The sequence below is a fragment of the Pristis pectinata genome, chromosome 1, assembly GCF_009764475.1.
Source record: "Pristis pectinata isolate sPriPec2 chromosome 1, sPriPec2.1.pri, whole genome shotgun sequence".
NCBI lineage: Eukaryota > Metazoa > Chordata > Chondrichthyes > Rhinopristiformes > Pristidae > Pristis > Pristis pectinata.
Genome location: NC_067405.1, coordinates 34,525,620 through 34,545,628, shown reverse-complemented (window position 1 = coordinate 34,545,628; position 20,009 = coordinate 34,525,620). Strand labels below are relative to the sequence as shown.

General features: G+C 39.3%; 1 protein-coding gene across 1 annotated transcript in view; it reads left to right on the top strand.

Moving 5' to 3' along the window:
• cers6 (ceramide synthase 6) overlaps positions 1-20,009 on the top strand; it is a 205,482-nt gene that overhangs the window by 146,289 nt on the left and 39,184 nt on the right. The window contains exon 6 of the mRNA XM_052027662.1: positions 4,263-4,355. Coding sequence (XP_051883622.1) covers positions 4,263-4,355 — 93 coding nt within the window. The remainder of the gene's footprint in view (positions 1-4,262; positions 4,356-20,009) is intronic.

Here is a 20,009-nt window from a genome sequence, read left to right as displayed (position 1 = left end):
ATGGATACACTACAGAATACAAGAAAGTGACAATGACTAAGTATGGCCCATGAGCCAAATCCAGCCAACGAGCACCTTTCACTGTTCCCACTGTTCTGTTTGGAAGTAGCACAGATGGTTTTGCCTTGTCCTTAAGCATTGTGATTTTAATATTTTCTTCCATACTGATGTGCTTGGGAAGTGCAAACCAACTTCACCATGGGTTTAAATTATACATGTGTATAAAATGAAGCAGTGTCTGACAGCCATGTATTGTGAATGTGGATCACGTGGGCTGTTCAGTTTCTGACATAACTGTTTAACGTTATGGTCTCTGATGCCAAGGACAGGGTGTAATTCACCTTGGATTGTTCAGCACTTCAATATTTATGCAGGAAATCTGTTAAGCACAATTAATCCTACTTCTGTTTTATTTTAAAGCTATTTAAATAGTTGAAAAGAATTCCAAGTAAAAGGAAATCGAATTTTACAATTGTGCCAAGTTAGGTGGATAGATTGAAATCTTATTTTTGCAGAAATGAACATAAAAAGCCTTTGAGTATAATACGAAGGACACAATTTGCAGCAGCTTTACAAGGCCAAGCAGTGAATAAAAATTAATGGTTTTACAGGAGTGGATCAACAAACTAGGAAATAAACTCTCGCTGAGTCTTCACATCCCTTAACATGCAGAAGAAAGAACAAGCTTGGTCCTGGCCAGTTTTCTTGTGGTCAACATAGTTCAGAGACAGTCCCTCTGCAATGTTGGTTTTGTGAACAGTGCACAGAAGTCATGCCAGAAACTGCCCAGCAAAAGGACATCAATTAAATCATCAGTTTATTGCACAAAAGTACAGTGAGCCTTGAATTGTTGTTTTGGACAAGAGTTGAATTTTGTCTGATGCAACCTTGTTCTGAATGTATATATTGTCAGTGTTAATTTAACCTTGCCACTTACTTCCAGAGAAGAGTTGATGACGCCTTATGCAATGTGATCAAAGAAGTTACTTTGGAGAGCATACAGGGAATCTTAAAGTATTCTAAGTATATTTGGAATGCCCACATTGAAAATAATCCGCTGTATTTGTAATGTCAGTTGGATTGTTAACAGGATCAGATCTCCTTTATATCTGAAACGAGCAGCTTGCAGGTTTGATCACTGGTGGTCTGGAGGCCAGAATGTCCCATCTGCAATCATAAATGTGGGTGATAACACAATTCAAGCAGGAAGCATGAAGCTGTTTAATCTGCTGCTGTAGTTAATCACATAGTCTTACTATACCACAGTGATTCATGATGACATAGTATGCAATGATTTTTGAGCTGCATCAAGCAATGCTTAGGGGAGCAGAAAAAAAGAGCCTTTCTGGATCTCTCTTGCAGCCCTTGGCTGATTAATTTTTCATTTCTTGTGGACTTAATCGGATACTTGAAAATTGTTAGCACTCTGCCAACTGGAATAAACTAAAGCTGTAATAAATTAAAACGAAAGTTAAAACATGGCTAGCGATTGGAACAATTCCTTTTGTATCCCCTCATGTGTAGAGTGGAAATTGCAGCAACAGGACAGAAGATGCTGACTTTCCATTGGAATGAGAAATATACCTGGCTTAATTAATAAAATGTTTGTATTATTGCTGCGCATCAAATTGCATTTTGGGGAGATTATTTCAACATCAAAAGTTTTCCATAACTATCTTGTTCATAAGCACATTATAAGTCCTTACTGACTATCGTCATAATAATCTAACATCAAGTCCTTTATGGTCAGAGTAAATAAATACAAATAAATAAGAATATAATTATCCCACTTTTTTTTGAATGAGTTAATATCAAATTTGCCATTGGTGTGGTAACCTTGGGGTAAACAGTGAGAAAATGAAGAGAACAGACATTACTCCGATGCAAACTTATTTCAGTAGATTATTTAAATTATGGAATATGTTTATTGTGATTTGATAGCTGAAGTGTCATGGCAAGTTACTGATATTATACTAATATTTAGAAAGTGCAGCATAAAAGGCTGCCATCACAAGCACTTGGTGATTTAGTGAAAAGTTGTGATTATAAAATCTACAGAGCAATTATAATTGTTGTCATATTCACAATGAACCAGATTCAATAATCCATTAGAATATCTGCCATTCTTAAATTTAAGATAATTATATAATGTGAAACACAATGTTACCTAATCTTACTAAAAGGCCTTTAAAATTCAAAGACTGCTTCCCAGTAAGTACATGTATCAAAAATGAAAACTGAGAGTTTCACATGAGTACAACACTGGTCAGTAAAAATGAGTAGAGTGGGGATTTTATTTGATTTAAGTTAGAATGCATATTTAACAGACAATATAATCATAAGTACATAATCTGGTTAAGTAGAATGTATTATATCCTTACTTCATTTAGTTTGGTATCTCTATTTCATGCTACTCAAGATATTCAAGGTAAAAAAATAAGGTATACAATTCATTTAAGAGTTTAAAAAAAAGTATACAATTCATTTTGGAAAAAATCAGGCAAATTAAAAACAAATCTCCAAATAAGATCCATTTTAAAAGCTTTTTTAAAAAAAAACACAAGTTAAAAACTATTGCTAAAATGTCCATAGCAGTATATAATGATAAAAGAGATTTTAAAAATTCCATCAAAGCAAAGCTACCATATTTGGCTTTGAAAAAATGAGCAGGATTTTTCAGTCTCCAATTCCAATAAACTTTAGAGACAATATCTTAAACGTGTCTGGGGTATGTCCAACAATAAACAGAGCTCAAGCTGTTTTATTTATATCAATTTAATAATTTTTTGTAAGTTAGTTACAGGTGGAGATAGCAGCAGAAGGAGGTGGGATGAAACGTGTTTCATTAATCCAATAAGAGGGATGGGAATTAGAGGAAAGAAGGACCGTAAGGAATGAAGTTACAAGTAGAGCTGAAGTGAAAGTAATGAGAGTTAATGAGTTAGGATCTTTACTTTATTAGCTTTTGTGAAGTCATTAAACTTTTCTCTACATGCATCCAAGTCCTTGGGGCAATGTTTCCAGTATTCTGCCTTTTGCAACCAGTTGGGAGCAGGAAGGTAATGGGTAATGTAATGTAAGGGAAACCTGCAAATCACTGCAGCACACAATGGATTACTTTTTAAAATAGACACTGAATTAACATTTGCTTTTCAGGCCTCCCAACCAATTAGCTGTAACAGACAAAATGACAACTGCATGATGCATTTTCTACTCCCAAGATCTTACAGAGCATGTCAAATGTGCACTTTGAAGGAATTTAAAGTTAGGAAGTAAAGAAAGTGCCAGAGCGGAATCCAAAAACAAAAATGTGGCTCCTTTCATTGACACCATACTTGATGTGTTGCTGAGACCTGTGAATACTCAGAATAATATTTGTTCTTCTGTAACTGTTTGTGCAATTCCCACCAATCTCACTCTACCTTCACTATTGCTCCAGCATATCACTGCCCAAATCAACCTACTTTACAGGTACACCCTGTCCTCTCATCATCTGCTGATATATTCTTGGCTTATGAACCTCAGTATTTCAAGCCCACAAGAACTCTGCCAAAGGTCATTCCATATCTGTCAGAGGAGACATGGGTGATAATGGAGATCGAGGGGGAACTGCAAAACAATGGGTGCAGTGGCACCAAACTTGCACCTCCCCTTGCACATCACCCCTCTTGCAATCCTCCCACAATATCTTACTAGCAATGACCAGTGACCATAATGTTGCTGATCGTGAGGTACTGAACCGCTAAAGTCAAGATATCTATTAAAGGTGGTAGATGTCAAAGCTGTCAGGTGTTTGGAATATTTTTGATTTTCAGAAGCATACTAAAACCTCAAAAAATCAAATTAACAATCATAAAATATATAAATGATTAAGCATTAAAATTAATAAATCATCCAAAACACTTAAAATACTTTTAAACAATTAAGAACATTAGCACAATCCCAAATAATTTAAAAAAACTAATAATTTACCCTGTCCTAGCAGCTGGAAAATCTCTTTCCAAATGAATGGTCATCCTAACTGAGGAATCCAGTGAGCCTGTGCTCCAGCAGGGTGAAGCCAGGTCTTTGCCTGCATTGCTTGGCCACAAAGTTTAGAACATTCTCATTTGCATGGGAACCCTGAACTTGCTGGTGTCTGCAGTGGGTAAATGTTGGCAGTTAACTGTACAACAATGCATATATACCAATTTGTATTGCTGTGTAACAGATTGCATTGCTACCCAGACACTATATACTTAATGCTCTCCCTTTTTCAACAGCCTCTCCCCTCTGACCTTCACTACTATTACATCATGGAGCTGGCGTTTTACTGGTCTTTAATGTTCTCTCAGTTTACTGATATCAAAAGAAAGGTAAGAATATTGCACATGATAATAGTTTGAGCGAAATCCTCATCATACATGAATCCATGGTGCACACAAAACATTATTTTTACGGATGTTAAGAAAATCCCAATGAATAACAATTATAAGAAGTCATACTTTCGTTTATCCACGGTTTAATTGTATTTTTTTAAATTATCTTTCTATGCTTTGATTCCATTGTGACTAACGATTTCTCAATTGGGAAACATTTGACTATTAAGGTGATGAAGTAGAAAAGTTCAACTGTTATCACAGAGTTAACTTTGCTTATTGCACATAATCAAAGCTTTTTAAGGGCAATCTGGACCAAATCTTGGTTTTGCTCAAGGTGGGATACGTATGAAAACTGAATTCATTGCTCAAGGTCAAGCACTCACAGAATTCAGTTGATTTAACCTTCTTTAGACTGGCAACACAACCAACTAATATGGGAGCATAAACCCAATCTTCCACTTGATGTTAGCCAAGATGCAATCTGCTCTCAGTACCATCAGCTTGATCTAAACCCCTACACAGACTGCGATGTGTTTGGGTTCCAGAAGCCCTTAGCTATTGGCTATGAGGTTGTAATAAAGGTTGAGGAAATGAAGAATGAAAGTATCCTTGGTAAACTCAGAATATTATTCATTATTGATACAGGATTGTGCTTCATCTGGATTAGGCTATTATGTCCAGCAAATCATTTAGGAATTGAGTGTGATATCAAAGTGGTTAAACAAGATATGAGTGTCTTAGTTTGTCCAGGACGATTTTAAATTCTTCATAGCTTTCACAGCTGAATCATAAAAAAATTGATTATGCACAATTTAATTGTTTGAGGACTTTGGAAGTAATTATTATTTAAGATCATAAAAATAGAAAGTGCAGAAAATACTCAGCTGGTCAGGCAGTACCTATGGAAAGAAGTACAGTGTTAACATTTTAGGTCGGTGACCCTTCATCAATTACTAATAATTGTACATCCACTACTGTGTAGAAAAATATGTTGAGCACAAATAGCATTGTCCTTCAAGAAATTAGTAATACCTAAGAAAGATTGAAACATGACAGGCGGAGCTAAATTGAAATTTGCTGGTTACACAGTGTAGTTGTAAATGTGGCTCACTTGATAACAGCCTACAGTAAGAATACATTTTACAATGACAGATGTTATTCACTGACTTTATAATCACACTATTAATCTTCAACATATTACCATTTTAATATATTCAGCTGCATTACATCTCACATTTGCCACACATTGATCAAGACTGTTTGATTCAGATACAGTTATCAATGTTATTAATAACCTGAATAAATATAAAATTAGCAGTATTAGCTATCTCCTTCTCCTTCTTAAACATCCTAGTTTTTTAATAATTTGTCAGCTTTATCAAATTCTCTATAATTCACTGTCATAAGGACAAGGTTGTTCCCTTCAGTGTTCCTTGCAAACATGTCAAGTAATTGTGCATCTTTAATTTTCAGAAATTTATTGACTCAGTGGTACAGAGTTTGAAAAGTAGTTTGCCCAAGATGCAACAAATGTATTTATAGTACAAATGGTGCCAGATTAGAGCCAATATCTTTATTGAATAATTCCCTGCTGCAAGTACAAATCAAAAACAGCACTCCCATGTGATAATGCACATTATGTAAACTGAGTAGGCATTTTCATGCTGTTGGATGCTGAATTAATGTATAATTCTTATGCATTTCACACTTGAGTATTGTTGTTGATGACAGAGGAAAGAGACATTAGTAACTCTGCAATATATAAATCCTAATTGCTAAATTTCAGTGCTTTGGCATAAATTCCTCTGTTCCATTAAAGTGCTTGCTAGCAATCCAGTCTGCCTTATTCTGATTTTATTAATGCCTCCTAGAACATCTCTAGAACAGGTTGTTCTAAAATATTCACTACAAAACAACAACACTAATTTGCTATCATTATAAGTTTTCTGTCAGGCTGAGCCTTGGGGAAAGAAAACTTAATCTGAAGCAAGTGAGTGGTACATTTACAGTATATACTAATGCACTACCCAAGAACGTGCAGTCTGTGTCCATAATTACATCATGACAATTCCTAAACTTGCTGGGGGTATCAGAGCATGATGACAAAAAACATCAACACCTTCCTCACAGCAGGAAGGCAAATCGCAACTGAATACTCCCCAGTCACTAGTATAAGGAAGAGAGGCTGAATCCCAGAACAGCTTAACTGCTTGCTCCTCAGTTGAGAATGGTACATCAATTACTCTGTACCATCCTTTGCTACCTAAAAGCAGATACATTTTATATTGTTAGTCTTTCCTCTTCACCACAGGGTACAATCATGATTCAATATTTGACTTTGTACTCCTTCAGCTCTTTGCTACAGTCAATGCAGTTAACCATCAATTTGTCCTCCATGGTTTCTTCTTTGCCATCCACGTCTATAAAGCCTCCTCACTTTGTCCCCTTGTAATCTTTTTAACTGTAGATGTCAGTTCTCTGTGGTACACCCTTGTATTCTATCATTAGTTCCTTCTCTTCTTCATGCATATGATTCCGCTGGGTAATACCTCCTCATGGATGTTTACATACCAGTGACATCCAGCTATACCTATCTGGCATAGTCCTATATCAATGCATATTCACCATTAGTATGAATGCATATGACCAAGACATTTTAACAGTGCTCGGCCAGAGCTAGGCTTATGGCTCCTGTCAGGTCACTGATTATAGTTGTTGCAGATTCTTATTCAGGCTGAACGTGATTTGCTTTAAAAACCTTCTCAAAACTTAACTAATGATAGTGGCCATACGAATATCTTTTCATATTAAATGCATGCAATATATAAAGCAAAGCAATCTCACTAGAGCCAAAGTGCTCCCTGACTGCCACTTCAGTTACCTGCCCTGCCTCATTCCCTAAGAGAAGGTCCAGTATTGCACCGTCCCGAATAGAGCCCTCTATATATCAACTCATGAAACTTTCCTGGACGCATTTCACAAATTCCACCCCGTCCAAGCCCTTAACACTCTGGGTAGTCCAGTCAATACTGGAGAAATTAAAATCTCCCACTAATACAACCCTATTATTCTTACAACTGTGAACAATTTCTCTACACACCTGCTTCTCAAGTTCCCACTGACTATTGGGGGTCTATAATACAGCCCCACTAAAGTCACCTTCCCCTTCTTGTTTCTAAGTTCTATCCATATGGCCTCACTAGATGATCCCCCAAGAATGTCATCTCTAAGTACTGCTGTTATGTCCCCCTTTATTAAAAGGGCAACACCCTCTCCTCGCTTACCTGTACCACTGTCACGCCTGTAGCATCTGTATCCTGCAACATTGAGCTGCCAGTCCTGCTCTTCTCTCTGCCATGTTTCTGTTATGACTATAACATCCCAGACCTCAGAGTCAATCCACACTCTGATTTCGTCTGCCTTACCCGTTAAACCTTGTGCATTGAAATAAATACAGTTTAACTGGGTATTCCTTTCCCTGCCTTTTCTGTGACCCTGGCTACCCTGATTACAGAACTTGCTCTCTCTGGCTACTACTTTATCTCATGACTTGCTCCTGCCCAGAGTGCCACACCCCTGCCAATCTAGGTTAAACCCTCCCATCTAGCATTAGCAAATTTCCCTACATGGATATTGGTCCCTCTCTGGTTCAAATGCAACCCATCCCTCATGTACAGGTAGCCAGTACCCAAGAAGAGATCCTAATGGCCCAAGAACCTGAATCCCTGCCCGCTGCACCAGCTCCTCAGCCACAAATTCATATGGCCTATCCTTCTATTTCTGACCTCGCTAGCACTTGGCACCGGGAGTAATCCAGAGATCACTACCCTCATGATCCTGCTTCTTGACTTCTTACCTAATTCCCTATACTCGTTCTGCAGGACCTCATCCCTTGTTCTACCTATGTCATTTGTACCAACATGTACAACAACCTCCGCCTGTTCTCCTTTGGACGTCAAGGGGAAATAGCGCAATGGCTAGAGTCACACCTTACACAAAGAAAGATGGCTGTGGTTGTCGAAGGTTAATCATTCCAGCTCCAGTCCCACTGTGAGTGTTCTTCAAGGGATTGTCCTTGGCACAACCAACTTCAATTCTTCATCAATGACCTCCTTTCCTTCACAAGATCAGAACTGGGCATATGTCTTATGAGGATAGATTGAGTGAGTAGAGCTTTTCTCTTTGGAGAGAAGGAGGATGAGAGGTAACTTGGTGGAGGTGTACAAAATGATAAGAAGCATAGATCGATTGGACAGGACAACAATGGCTAACACGAGGGGACATAATTTTAAGGTGACTGGAGGAAGATATAAGGGGGACGTCAGGAGTAAGTTTTTTACACAGAGAGTGGTGGGTGCATGGAAAACACTGCCGGCAGAGGTTGTGGGGGCAGATACAGAGACTCTTAGATAGGCACATGAATGATAGAAAAATGGAGGGCTATGTGGGAGGGAAGGGTTAGATAGATATTAGAGCAGGATAAAATGTAAGCACAACATTGTGGGCCAAAGGGCCTGTACGGTGTTGTAATGTTCTATGTTCTATTTGCTGTTGATTTCACAATGTTCAACTCCATTCCCAACTTCTCAGCAAATGAAGCAGTTCATGCCAGTATACAACAAGACCAAGGGAACATTCAGACATGAGCCGAACATTTGCACCACAAGAGTGCCAGGCCATAACCATCTTCAACTAGAAACAATGTAATCACCCTACTCTTGAGGTTTAGTGGCATTACTCTCATCAGGTCCTCTAACATCAACATCTTGGAGGTCACCAGTGATCAGAATTTCAATTAGCAAGTCACACCATAGCTACAAGTGCAGTCAGAGTCTAATATCCTGCAGTGAGTGACCACTTCTTGACAACCCAGAGCCTTTCCCCCATGAAGAAGGTACAGGTCAAGTCTGTAACGGGAGCCTTTCTGTTTGCTTGAAAGAGTACAGAGTCAACAACACGCAAGAAGCTCAATATTATCCAACAGCCACCCTAAACATTCACGTCCTCTACAAAATGCACTGAAGGTACTCCAACAGCACCTCCCAAATTTGAGATCTCCACCACCAAGGACGACAAGTGCGGCAGGCAAATGGGAATTCCGCTGCCTACAGGTTTCCCCCAGGTTGCACACCATCTTGCCTTATAAATATATCACTGGTTCTTCATTGTCCCTGTGACTTAATCCTGGATCTCTTTATTGTAGGAATACCCTCACTGTAAGAACAACGGCAGATCAAGGCGGCAACTCACCAAAACACCAAGGGATATTAAAAGCTGGCCTTGCTACTGCCACCCAGATTCTGAAAATGAATTTATAAGAACTATCATTCCTTTAAATTTGTAAAGTGTTAGGACATCTAATACAACAAAACTATTATTTAAATGCAAATTCCTTCTTTCTCACTGAGTTTGAACATAGAGCTGCCTGCAAAGGTCAGAAATTGGGACACCTTAATAGATTACTCAATATGGATTTCAATAAGAAATGTAATGATTTGAAAGTTAAGTAAGGCTTTCTAATATGTGATTAATATTTTAGTATTTCATCCTGAAGTAAAAAATGGGGTAGAAATTTGTCTCCATCTTACGTGTCAAACAAGGAACATAGTAGTTTTACATTGCTTCTGCAATTTGGTTTAGCTGTTAAAGTAAATTTCAGAGGCAGAGTACAATGCACAGCAAGTACTATATTGCATATTTAGTATAGATGATCTTTCTACCCATTTCGTCCATGCTTTCTTGTTCATTTATCATTACTATAGAGTGAATGCTGGTATTAACCAGGAAATCAAACAGAATTTATTGCAATATCTGCCTGTGAATTACCAGAAGTAATTTTGGATGTGAATATACCAAGAACTGTAAAGACAGCAAGTCATGTCTAAAATAATTAAGTAAATCTAATTGGAATTGAAAGTATATCCAAAAGGAAATAACTTTATGTTTAATAATGTATGTGTGTGTGAGAGCAACATATGCACTCCCACTGTTTCAAAATTTACCACAACCTTGTCAGTTGCATGCTGCTCTTGAACATTTCTTCTGTTTTAATGTTACTGGTACATTGTACTGTAATTATTTCAGATCTTTCTTTCTCACTGTACGTTAGTACATAGTGCTATAGACCTAGCAATGTTTGTTCGTGTTTGACATAGCATTAATTCTTTCAACTTCAAAAACCAAAATGAATCAGTTATAGTCAAAGTGCTTGAATGTAATTCCATTAAAGTTATGTTTTAATCCTTAAGCCTTTATGAATAATGCCCCTAGAGAATTATCACACTAATATATTCATTCTTTCATCTTTCTGCTAATAAGGTCAAATCATGTGCTTGTTTTTCAGCTACTTACTTCAAACACTAGAACAGAAATCATCTAACTTCTATTTCTATGCTACATTAATCAGTGATATGCTATATAGAATACAATTTTCCATCTTCAATAGCAGAACCAATACTTTTTATGATCTCCTTGAGGATTTTTTTCCACAGGATAGCCAATCCACATAGATTGGTATTGGTTTATTATTGTTACTTGTACTGAGATACAGTGAAAAACTTGTCTTGCATACTGATCGTACAGGTCAATTCATTACACAATGCAGTTACATTGAGTTAATACAGAGACCATTGATGTAGTACAGGTAAAAACAATAACAGTACAGAGTAAAGTGTCACAACTACAGAGAAAGTGCAGTGCAATAAGGTGCAAGGTCACAACAAGGTAGATCCTGAGGTCATAGTCCATCTCATTGTATAAGGGAACCATTCAATAGTCTTATCACAAGGGGGTAGAAGCTGTCCTTAAGTCTGGTGGTACGTGCCCTCAGGCTCCTGTACCTTCTACCCAATGGAAGAGGAGAGAAGAGAGAATGACCCGTGTGGGTGTGGTCTTTGATTATGCTGGCTGCTTCACCAAGATAGTGAGAGGTAAAGACAAAGTCCAAGGAGGGGAGGCTGGTGTCCGTGATGCGCTGGGCTGTGTCCACAATTCTCTGCAGTTTCTTGCAGTCCTGGGCAGAGCAGTTGCCATACCAAGCAGTGATACATCCAGATAGGATGCTTTTATGGTGCATCGGTAAAAGTTGGTGAGAGTCAAATGGGACAAACCGAATTTCTTTAGCCTCCTGAGGAATTAGAGATGCTGGTGAGCTTTCTTGGCCGTGGCATCTACGTGATTTGACCAGGACATGCTGTTGGCGATGTTCACTCCCAGAAACTTGAAGCTGTCAACCCTCTCAACCTCAGCACCATTGATGTAGACAGGTGCATGTATATTGCCCCCTTTCCTGAAGTCAATGACCACCTCTTTTGTTTTGTTGACATTGAAGGAAAGGTTGTTGTCATGACACCATTCCATTAAGCTCTCTATCTCCTTCCTGTACTCTGACTCATTGCTGTTTGAGATATGGCCTACAACGGTGGTATCATCTGCAAACTTGTAGATGGGAGTTAGAGCAGAATCTGGCCACACAGTCATGAGTGTATAGGAAGTAGAGTAGAGCGCTGAGGACACAGCCTTGTGGGGCACCAGTGTTGAGAATAATCGTGCCGGAGGTATTGCTGCCTATCCTCACTGATTGCCGTCTGTTTGTTGGAAGGTCAAGGATCCAGTTACAGAGGGAGGTGTTGAGTCCTAGGTCTCGGAGTTTGGTGACAGCTTGCTTGGGATTATTGTATTGAAGGCAGAGCTGTAGTCAATAAACAGTAGTCTAACATAGGTGTCTTTACTGTCCAGATGCTCCAGAGCTGAGTGTAGGGCCAGGGAGATGGCATCCGCTGTAGACCTGTTTCAGCGATAGGCGAATTGCAGTGGGTCAAGATTGTCTGGGAGGCTGGAGTTGATGCGTGCCATGACCAACCTCTCGAAACACTTCATGATGGTGGATGACAGAGCCACTGGTCGGTCGTCATTGAGGCATGTTACCTTGCTTTTTTCGGTACCGGGATGATAGTGGTCTTCTTAAAATAGGTAGGAACCTGAGATTGAAGCAGGGAGAGGTTAAATATGTCCGCAAATACTTCTGCCAGCTGATCAGCACAAGATCTGAGCATGGCCAGGGACACCATCTGGGCCAGGTGCTTTCCTCGTGTTCACTCTCCAGAAGACTGATCTTATGTCCTCAGTGGTGACCACAGGTTCAGTTGCATTGGAGGCTGTCAGGGTGGATGGTGACAATCCACTTCCCTTCTGTTCAAACCGCACATGGAATGCGTTAAGTTCATCAGGAAGGGATGTGCTGTTGTTAGCTATGCAGCCCGACTTCGTCTTGTAGCCTGTTATGGCATGTAAGCCCTGCCATAACTGACAGCTGGTCTGGGACTCTATTTTGAGTCGGTATTGCCTCTTGGCATCCCTGATAGCTTTCTGAAGGTCATACCTCGATTTCTTGTACAGAACAGGATCACCAGATTTGTGTGCAGCAGTCCTCTCCTTCAGTAGGGAGTGGATCTCCCGGTTCATCCATGGTTTCCTGTTTGAGAACACCTGTATTGTCTTCTTTGGTACACAGTCCGCCACACACTTGCTGATAAAGTCTGTGATGGTGGTAACATACTCATCGAGGCTGGCAGCTGAGTCTTTGAACATGGACCAGTTCACTGTCTCAAAGCAGTAACATAAGAGCTCATCTGCTTCCTCAGACCAGCACTGCACGACTCTCTGTACCGGATCCTCCCGTTTCAGTTTCCTTTTGCATGCAGGTAGAAGGAGCACAGCCTGGTGGTCTGATTTCCCAAAGTGAGGATGAGGGGTGGCTCGGAAGGCATCTTTGATGGTAGTATAGCAATGGTCAAGGGTGTTGGCGCCTCTGGTGGAGCAGGAGATGTGCTGATAGCATTTAGGTAACACACTCTTGAGGTTGGCCTGATTGAAGTCACCTGCGATAATGAAGAGGGCTACAGGGTATCCTGTCTCAAGGTTGTTGACCACGGAGTATAGCTCCTTGAGTGCAGGCTTCATGTCCGTCTGTGGTGGGATGTAGACTGCCATCAGGATAGCTGAAGTGAACTCCCTTGGCAGATAGAATGGTCGACACTTCACCATTAGATATTCCAGGCTGGGTGAGCAGGAGCTCGCCAGGTCCGTCACGTCCGAGCACCATAAGTTATTGATTAAGAAGCAGACCCCTCCACCTTTAACTTTGCCTGAGGACACTGTACGGTCCATTTGATGAATTGAGAAGCCCTCAGGTTGAATAGCACAGTCAGGTGAGGCAGGTGTAAGCCACGCTTCAGTGAGGCATTTACACAACAGTCCCTCAGTTCTCTTTGGTTGGTCAATCTTGCCCTTAGTTCATCAACTTTGTTCTCAATGGACTATCAGGAAAGTCTGAGGATTAATCTTGGCTGAATTCTTATTTTGGCCAGTACAAGTGCAACCATTGCTTTATTAGTCCTAGGTTAGTAAGTGGAAGGGTAGTTTGAGCACATGTGAGAATAGCCACTTGGGCATGGTGCCAGATAGGCTAGTGGCCCTAAACACAGCAAAGTCAGCACCCCCAGGGAAGTGGAATATTGACAGGGGAAATGAAAGTGGGATCAAAGGTAAAGAAAAAAAATTAAATCCTGATAACTGCACAAATTTGTTTAAAACAGTTTATATTTTACAATGGCTTGGATTTTTAAACCAACATATGCATTTCATTAACTCCCACTGTTTCAAAATTTACCACAACCTTGTCAGTTGTGTGCTGCTCTTGAACATTTCTTCTGTTTTAGCGTTACTGGTACATTGTACTGTAATTATTTCAGGTCTTTCTTCCTCACTGTACATTAGTACACGGTGCTATAGACCTAGCGATGTTTGTTTACAAGGAATAGAAATGTAAGTTTTATGTAGGTTCCACAATTATGTAGCTGCATGAGGGTAAGTTGTACAAGGACATCAGGTAAAAAGTGCATAGAAAAGCCTGGAATGAGAAGTGAAAACAGTACAACAATGGACACTATTAAATAAGATTTAAAACATAATGTAGAAGAAATGTGTCCATTGCTAAATGTATGTGAGAGTATTGCATGGGTGTTGTGCGTACCGTCGTACATTTTGTCTATTGACTTCAATGGAAGAAAATGCCTGACACAAGTACAAGCAGTGGGCAATTCTCACACATGCTTTTCGTACTAATGACCAAAATATGACTTCTTCCCCAATCCTTGGTGACAGGTTTCTGGCTTCTGACACAGACAACAAGGGTAAAGAATATAATGATAGATTTGCCTTGCGAAGGGCGGCACAACATGGTGGGCTGAAGGGCCTGTATTGTGCTGTATTGTTCTATGGTATGGTTCTAAGACTTAAGCCTAAACTTTTCACATTGACAGTGTACAAAATGCCCTGCCCCCAATATATACTTTGAAACTCACCTTCAAAAAGCACATGTAGAATGGTTTTTGACCTTGAGATCTGAATTGGTCAGATTTCAGTGGCATTGAAGGCAGATTCCAATTTACAGATAAAATATCGATTTATGCTTGGACACTGGCACTTACTGTATGTGGGCATGCAGTAAGACTGCAAGCAAGGTTAAAATCAAGTTCAATGTTTCTTTCCATATCTGAAAACATATGACACCCATTCTTTGTAACATGCAGATTTTGAATGTGCTTTTTTTGGCTGGATCATAAAGGCAGTGTTCCAAGGAAAGTCAACTCCCATTGTAAAACCAAGCTTTTTATAAAATGTAACAATAGTTATGCAAATAATATTCAATCATACCTCTTTAAAATTATATGGCAATGCCAGTAAATTAATAAAACAATCTTAGACAACTAAGATTAAAATTGGGGGCAGTAATTAATATTGTTAAAATGATTTGCCTTTAAAAGTGGATTAGGTACAGAAGAATCTGTCAGAAAATTGGACTGGTTATTCCATGATCTCGGTGAACCCAAAGTGTGCTGGATGAAATGTTGCCCACCACACACAACCACTTACCTGATATGAATAAGTAGGTAAACTCTCACTGGGCCTCTGGATCCTGGAGTTGTTTGGTAAGGCAAAGTGAAGCCTCACTTGCAAGAAAGTCTCAAAAAGCATGATACTGAAACCCTTTCCTTGGAATACCCCTGATAGCCTTTGGGAGAAAGTGAAGCTTGGGGTAGAGCTTCAATTCCTGCCAAAGGTGTCATGGAAGAGTTTTTAAATACCTCTGAGGGTCAGATATATAAAATCTATTAAAATGAATGTAATTTTAAAAAAATATAATATGTACAATAAATTACAAACATACAAAATCACTCACAAATCATTAAAATACAAAAACTACACAAAGAGTCAGGCAATTGAGAGTCATTCAATACTTCCCAAACTTGAGTGGGACCTCATAAATCCACCTTGAGTGTGAATGGCTGTATGGCAGTGATTTTGACACAGCCAGCATGATTCAATTGGTTCTTCCTCAGCCTGATTCATTGCTCCATCTTTTGACTTACATTGAGACTACAATCTCTGTACTGTGCACACAGCAAGTTGAAAGTATGGGCAGTAATCTGCAGGAAACATATAGAAGTCTGCAAGTCATATCTGGTTTAATTGGAATTCTTCTTGGACTTCAGACAACAATACACACATGACTAATTACATCATGCTGTGTCATCGCACCTAGATATATACACAACATTGCTTCCCACTATAAACAAAGAGAGTAGTGCAACATTTAATAAATTAAAAATTTAACCATTCTTCTTCTCAGGTAGTCCCTTGGGATGGACTCTGGTTTAGTGGGTTCTGAGGTGGGTAATGAGGCTAATAAACCAGATTTTTCCATAGATGGAGCAGGAAGTGTCTGACTGGATAGGCAGGTGGCTAGTTTGTGAGGTGATGTGCTCCTTGTGCTGCTTCAGGGCCTCAGTGTGCTCCAATTATATGGACTTGAGGTTCTCAAAACCATCCCAAGTGTTAGAACATAGAACATTACAGCACAATACAGGCCCTTCAGCCTAAGAGGTGGTGCTAACATTTTATCCTGCTCTAAGATCTATCTAACCCTTCCCTCCCACATAGCCCTCCATTTTTCTATCATTCATGTGCCGATCTAAGAACCTCTTAAATGTCCCTAATGTATCTGCCTCCACCACCTCTGCCGGCAGTGCGTTCTAAGCACCCACCACTCTCTGTGTAAAAAGACTTACCTCTAACAGCCCCCCTATACCTTCCTCCAATCACCTTAAAATTATGCCCCCTTGTGTTAGCCATTTTTGCTCCTGGAAATAGTCTCTGACTATCCATTCTGTCTATGCCTGTCATAATCTTATATACCTCTATCAAGTCTCCTTTCTCTGTTGCTTCAAAGAGAAACCCCCTAACTTGCTCAACCTCTCTTCATGCAACATGCTCTCCAACCTAGGTAACATCCTTGTAAATCTCCTCTGTACCCTCTCCAAAGCTTCCATGTCCTTCCTATAATGTGGTGACCAGAACTGAACACAATATTCCAAGTGTGGTCTAACCAGAGTCTTATAGAGCTGCAACATTACCTCTAGGCTCTTGAACTCAATCCCCCAGCTAATTAAGGCCAGCACAGCATACACCTTATCTCCCTATCCACTTGTGCAGCAGATTTGAGGAATCTATGTTCTTGGATCCCAAGATCTCTGTTCCTCCACACTGCTAAGAATCCTGCCATTAACCATGTACTCTGCCTTCAAGTTTGTTCTTCCAAAGTGTATCACTTCACACTTCTCCACATTGAATTCCATCTGCCAATTCTCCACCCAGCTCTGCATCCTGTCTAAATCCTGTTGCAACCTACGACAACCTTCTACACTATCTACCACACCACCAACCTTTGTGTCATCTACAAACTTACCAACAAATCCTTCCACTTACTCATACAAATCATTTATAAAACTCACAAAGAGCAGGGTCCCAGAACAGATCCCTGCGGAACACCACTGGTCACCAACCTCCAGGTTGAATACTCCCCTTCTACAACCACCCTCTCTGCCTTCTGTGGGCAAGCCAATTTCGAAAACACACAGCCAATTTTTCATGGATCTCATACCTCATAACTTTCTGAATGAGCCTACCATAGGGAACCTTGTCAAGCACCTTCCTAAAATCCATATACACCACATCTACCGCTCTACCTTCGTCAACTTGTCTTGTCACTTCCTCAAAAAACTCTATTAGGCTTGTGAGGCACGATCTGCCCTTCACAAAGCTATGTTGACAATCCCTAATAAGACTATGCTTCAATGCTCATAAATCCTGTCCCTAAGAATCCTCTCCAATAGTTTGCTCACCACTGATGGAAGGCTCACTAGTCTACAAATAGAAATGATATAAAATATAATTAAAAATAAACTAACTAAATTTGTAAAAATATACTATTGTAAATTAATGAAAAACACAGATTTAAAGTGAAATTAAAAAAACAAAAGCTTAACCTGAACTTTTTTATTGAAAGTTGACTTTGAATTGTCTCTGTCCAGTCACAATGAATGTAATGCTGAGGGGTCAAATACGGAGGCCCCTCACCTACAGATGATCCAGAACTGCTGTCAGATTCATTGGTCATTCAGAGTGAGAGCTCAGAAGTGTCGCTATCTGACCTCCAGCCTATCTCTACCTTCTGTTTGCAGTCCACAAACACAGACGTTGAAAGTGCCTGCTCTGCCTCACAGAGGGTGGACGGGTGGAAGTCCCCTACTGCCCACTTCAGAGAGTCTAACTTTTCATTGTTGCCAGTGGTAAATATGCTGTTTAAGCTTTTCTTCACCTTTCTCAACAGCTTCAATATCATATAAACCTCTCTTTTGTGTGTTTGATTTAAGTTGCCCTTAAATTGAGAACCTGTTTTGCTGTCTGTATTTTGGCTTTCAATCATAGGTTTAGCCTTACGTATTCAGATGGCATGCCTTTTGTCTTTTAATCAGTTCACTGATGTAAACTGGCATACTTGTGATGAATACCCTTCATTACGTTGGTGGCAGCATTTTCCACATGCATATTTCCACATTTTCCATCTTTTTCATCCTCACTCAGGTGACTCAGGCTTGGTAATGGAGCTCCTGCCATTGCTACACCAGTGGAAATTCTTTAGCATTTTTGGAAGCCATGTCCATCAAATTCTACATATGTGTTAAAACATTAAAACTTATGTATTTAATAGCTCAAATCAGACTTGATTGTCTGTTAAGCTGCACACAGGCTTGTCCCACAGTACTTGGTTCAGGAAGGTATCAAAATTAAAACGTTTTCTTCAACACATCTATATGATCACTCTTATTTGACTTTTGGTATTTGCCTTCAAATGATAGCTTTTTGTGATCTCCAAAAGTGCAGAAATATTTTGTAACATTATGTAATATCAATATATTGATTTTACAAGCTCATCTTCACCTCATCGACTGCCACATCTTTTTTCTTGCATGGTACCAGGACCTCTGCCAAAGTGGTCCAAATCTCCACACCTGTCACTGGCAATAAAATTACTCTCTTCCACTCTCTTATGGTTATGTTTTGAGCAGGCAAACTTTCACCCTTTTCCTCAGTTTAAACAACATTATCTGTCCCGAAAAATATCTCCATCCACACTATGAAAGAACTGAAGGGCTTCTGTGTATTATCACCAGCACTGTTCCAAATGTAGCTAGATTGGATCTAAGTTGCCATCTTGCATCATTCCCACTTTAACAGTTACATTAATTGTAGCTGATGATCTGCATGCACTTAACTTTATTTTTCCTCTGCTTGAGTCTAAGCTTGAGCCTGTCACTTCAAATCTGCACAGTTAAGTTATTGGACTATTCATTTTTTTAGATTCATCCTATCAATTGCTCAATGTAGTTGACAATTTTACTGTTTTGGGCGGCTTAATTTAATTCCATCCTCACCGCCAGTGTGACACATATGCCCCAGGTGCTTTCTAGTCTATAGTGACATGACATGCAAAGTGCACAGAATAATACCTGTGAAACATGGAGAGTGCAAACTGCATATATGTGCACAATAGTACACCTGTGATCAGTTACATCATTTGGTGATGTTGCTCTTTTTTGCATATACACTGTACTTAGTCCATTTGTGATGTATCATATTATATTACATGTGTATTGGGAATGCTGCCTTTGATCCTCATGTTAATGCAAAAGATGTATTATATCTGAAATTAGATTAAATCCTATAGTCCTTGATTTTTGTCATATTTCATGGTGATGCAAGACCTGCTGACTGTAGGTACATTGTAATTGCGTTTTTTCACCATTTCATCTCCTCCATCCATAAATTTTTCACCCTGCAGACTCTCATCATTGTGCTCTAGTCAAATACATAATGTTGCACACTCTCTGTTGCTTCTTCTTAATTTCTGCATCTTAGATTACTTAATATTCCAAATGCCGCTTTTATAGCTGGTTAAAGTAATATTTTTGATGCAGTACAAGGGACATTCTTTCAATTGCCTTTTAAATATTAATGTGCTTGGGAATTACTGTATTACTGCAGTGAATACAAATGCTTGAATTGCTTTTATAATGATGAGTCTCGAAACTGACAGTATTAAAATTGGTGGTACATTAAGGCTGATGTTCCAGATAGGCCCAATTATTCATCTATATTATCATTAACTCTGCAGACTGTATTATCTAAGACAAATTCAAGAGCACTATTCAAATGGTGAGTTCTGAGAAAAAAAATTAAGAGAGT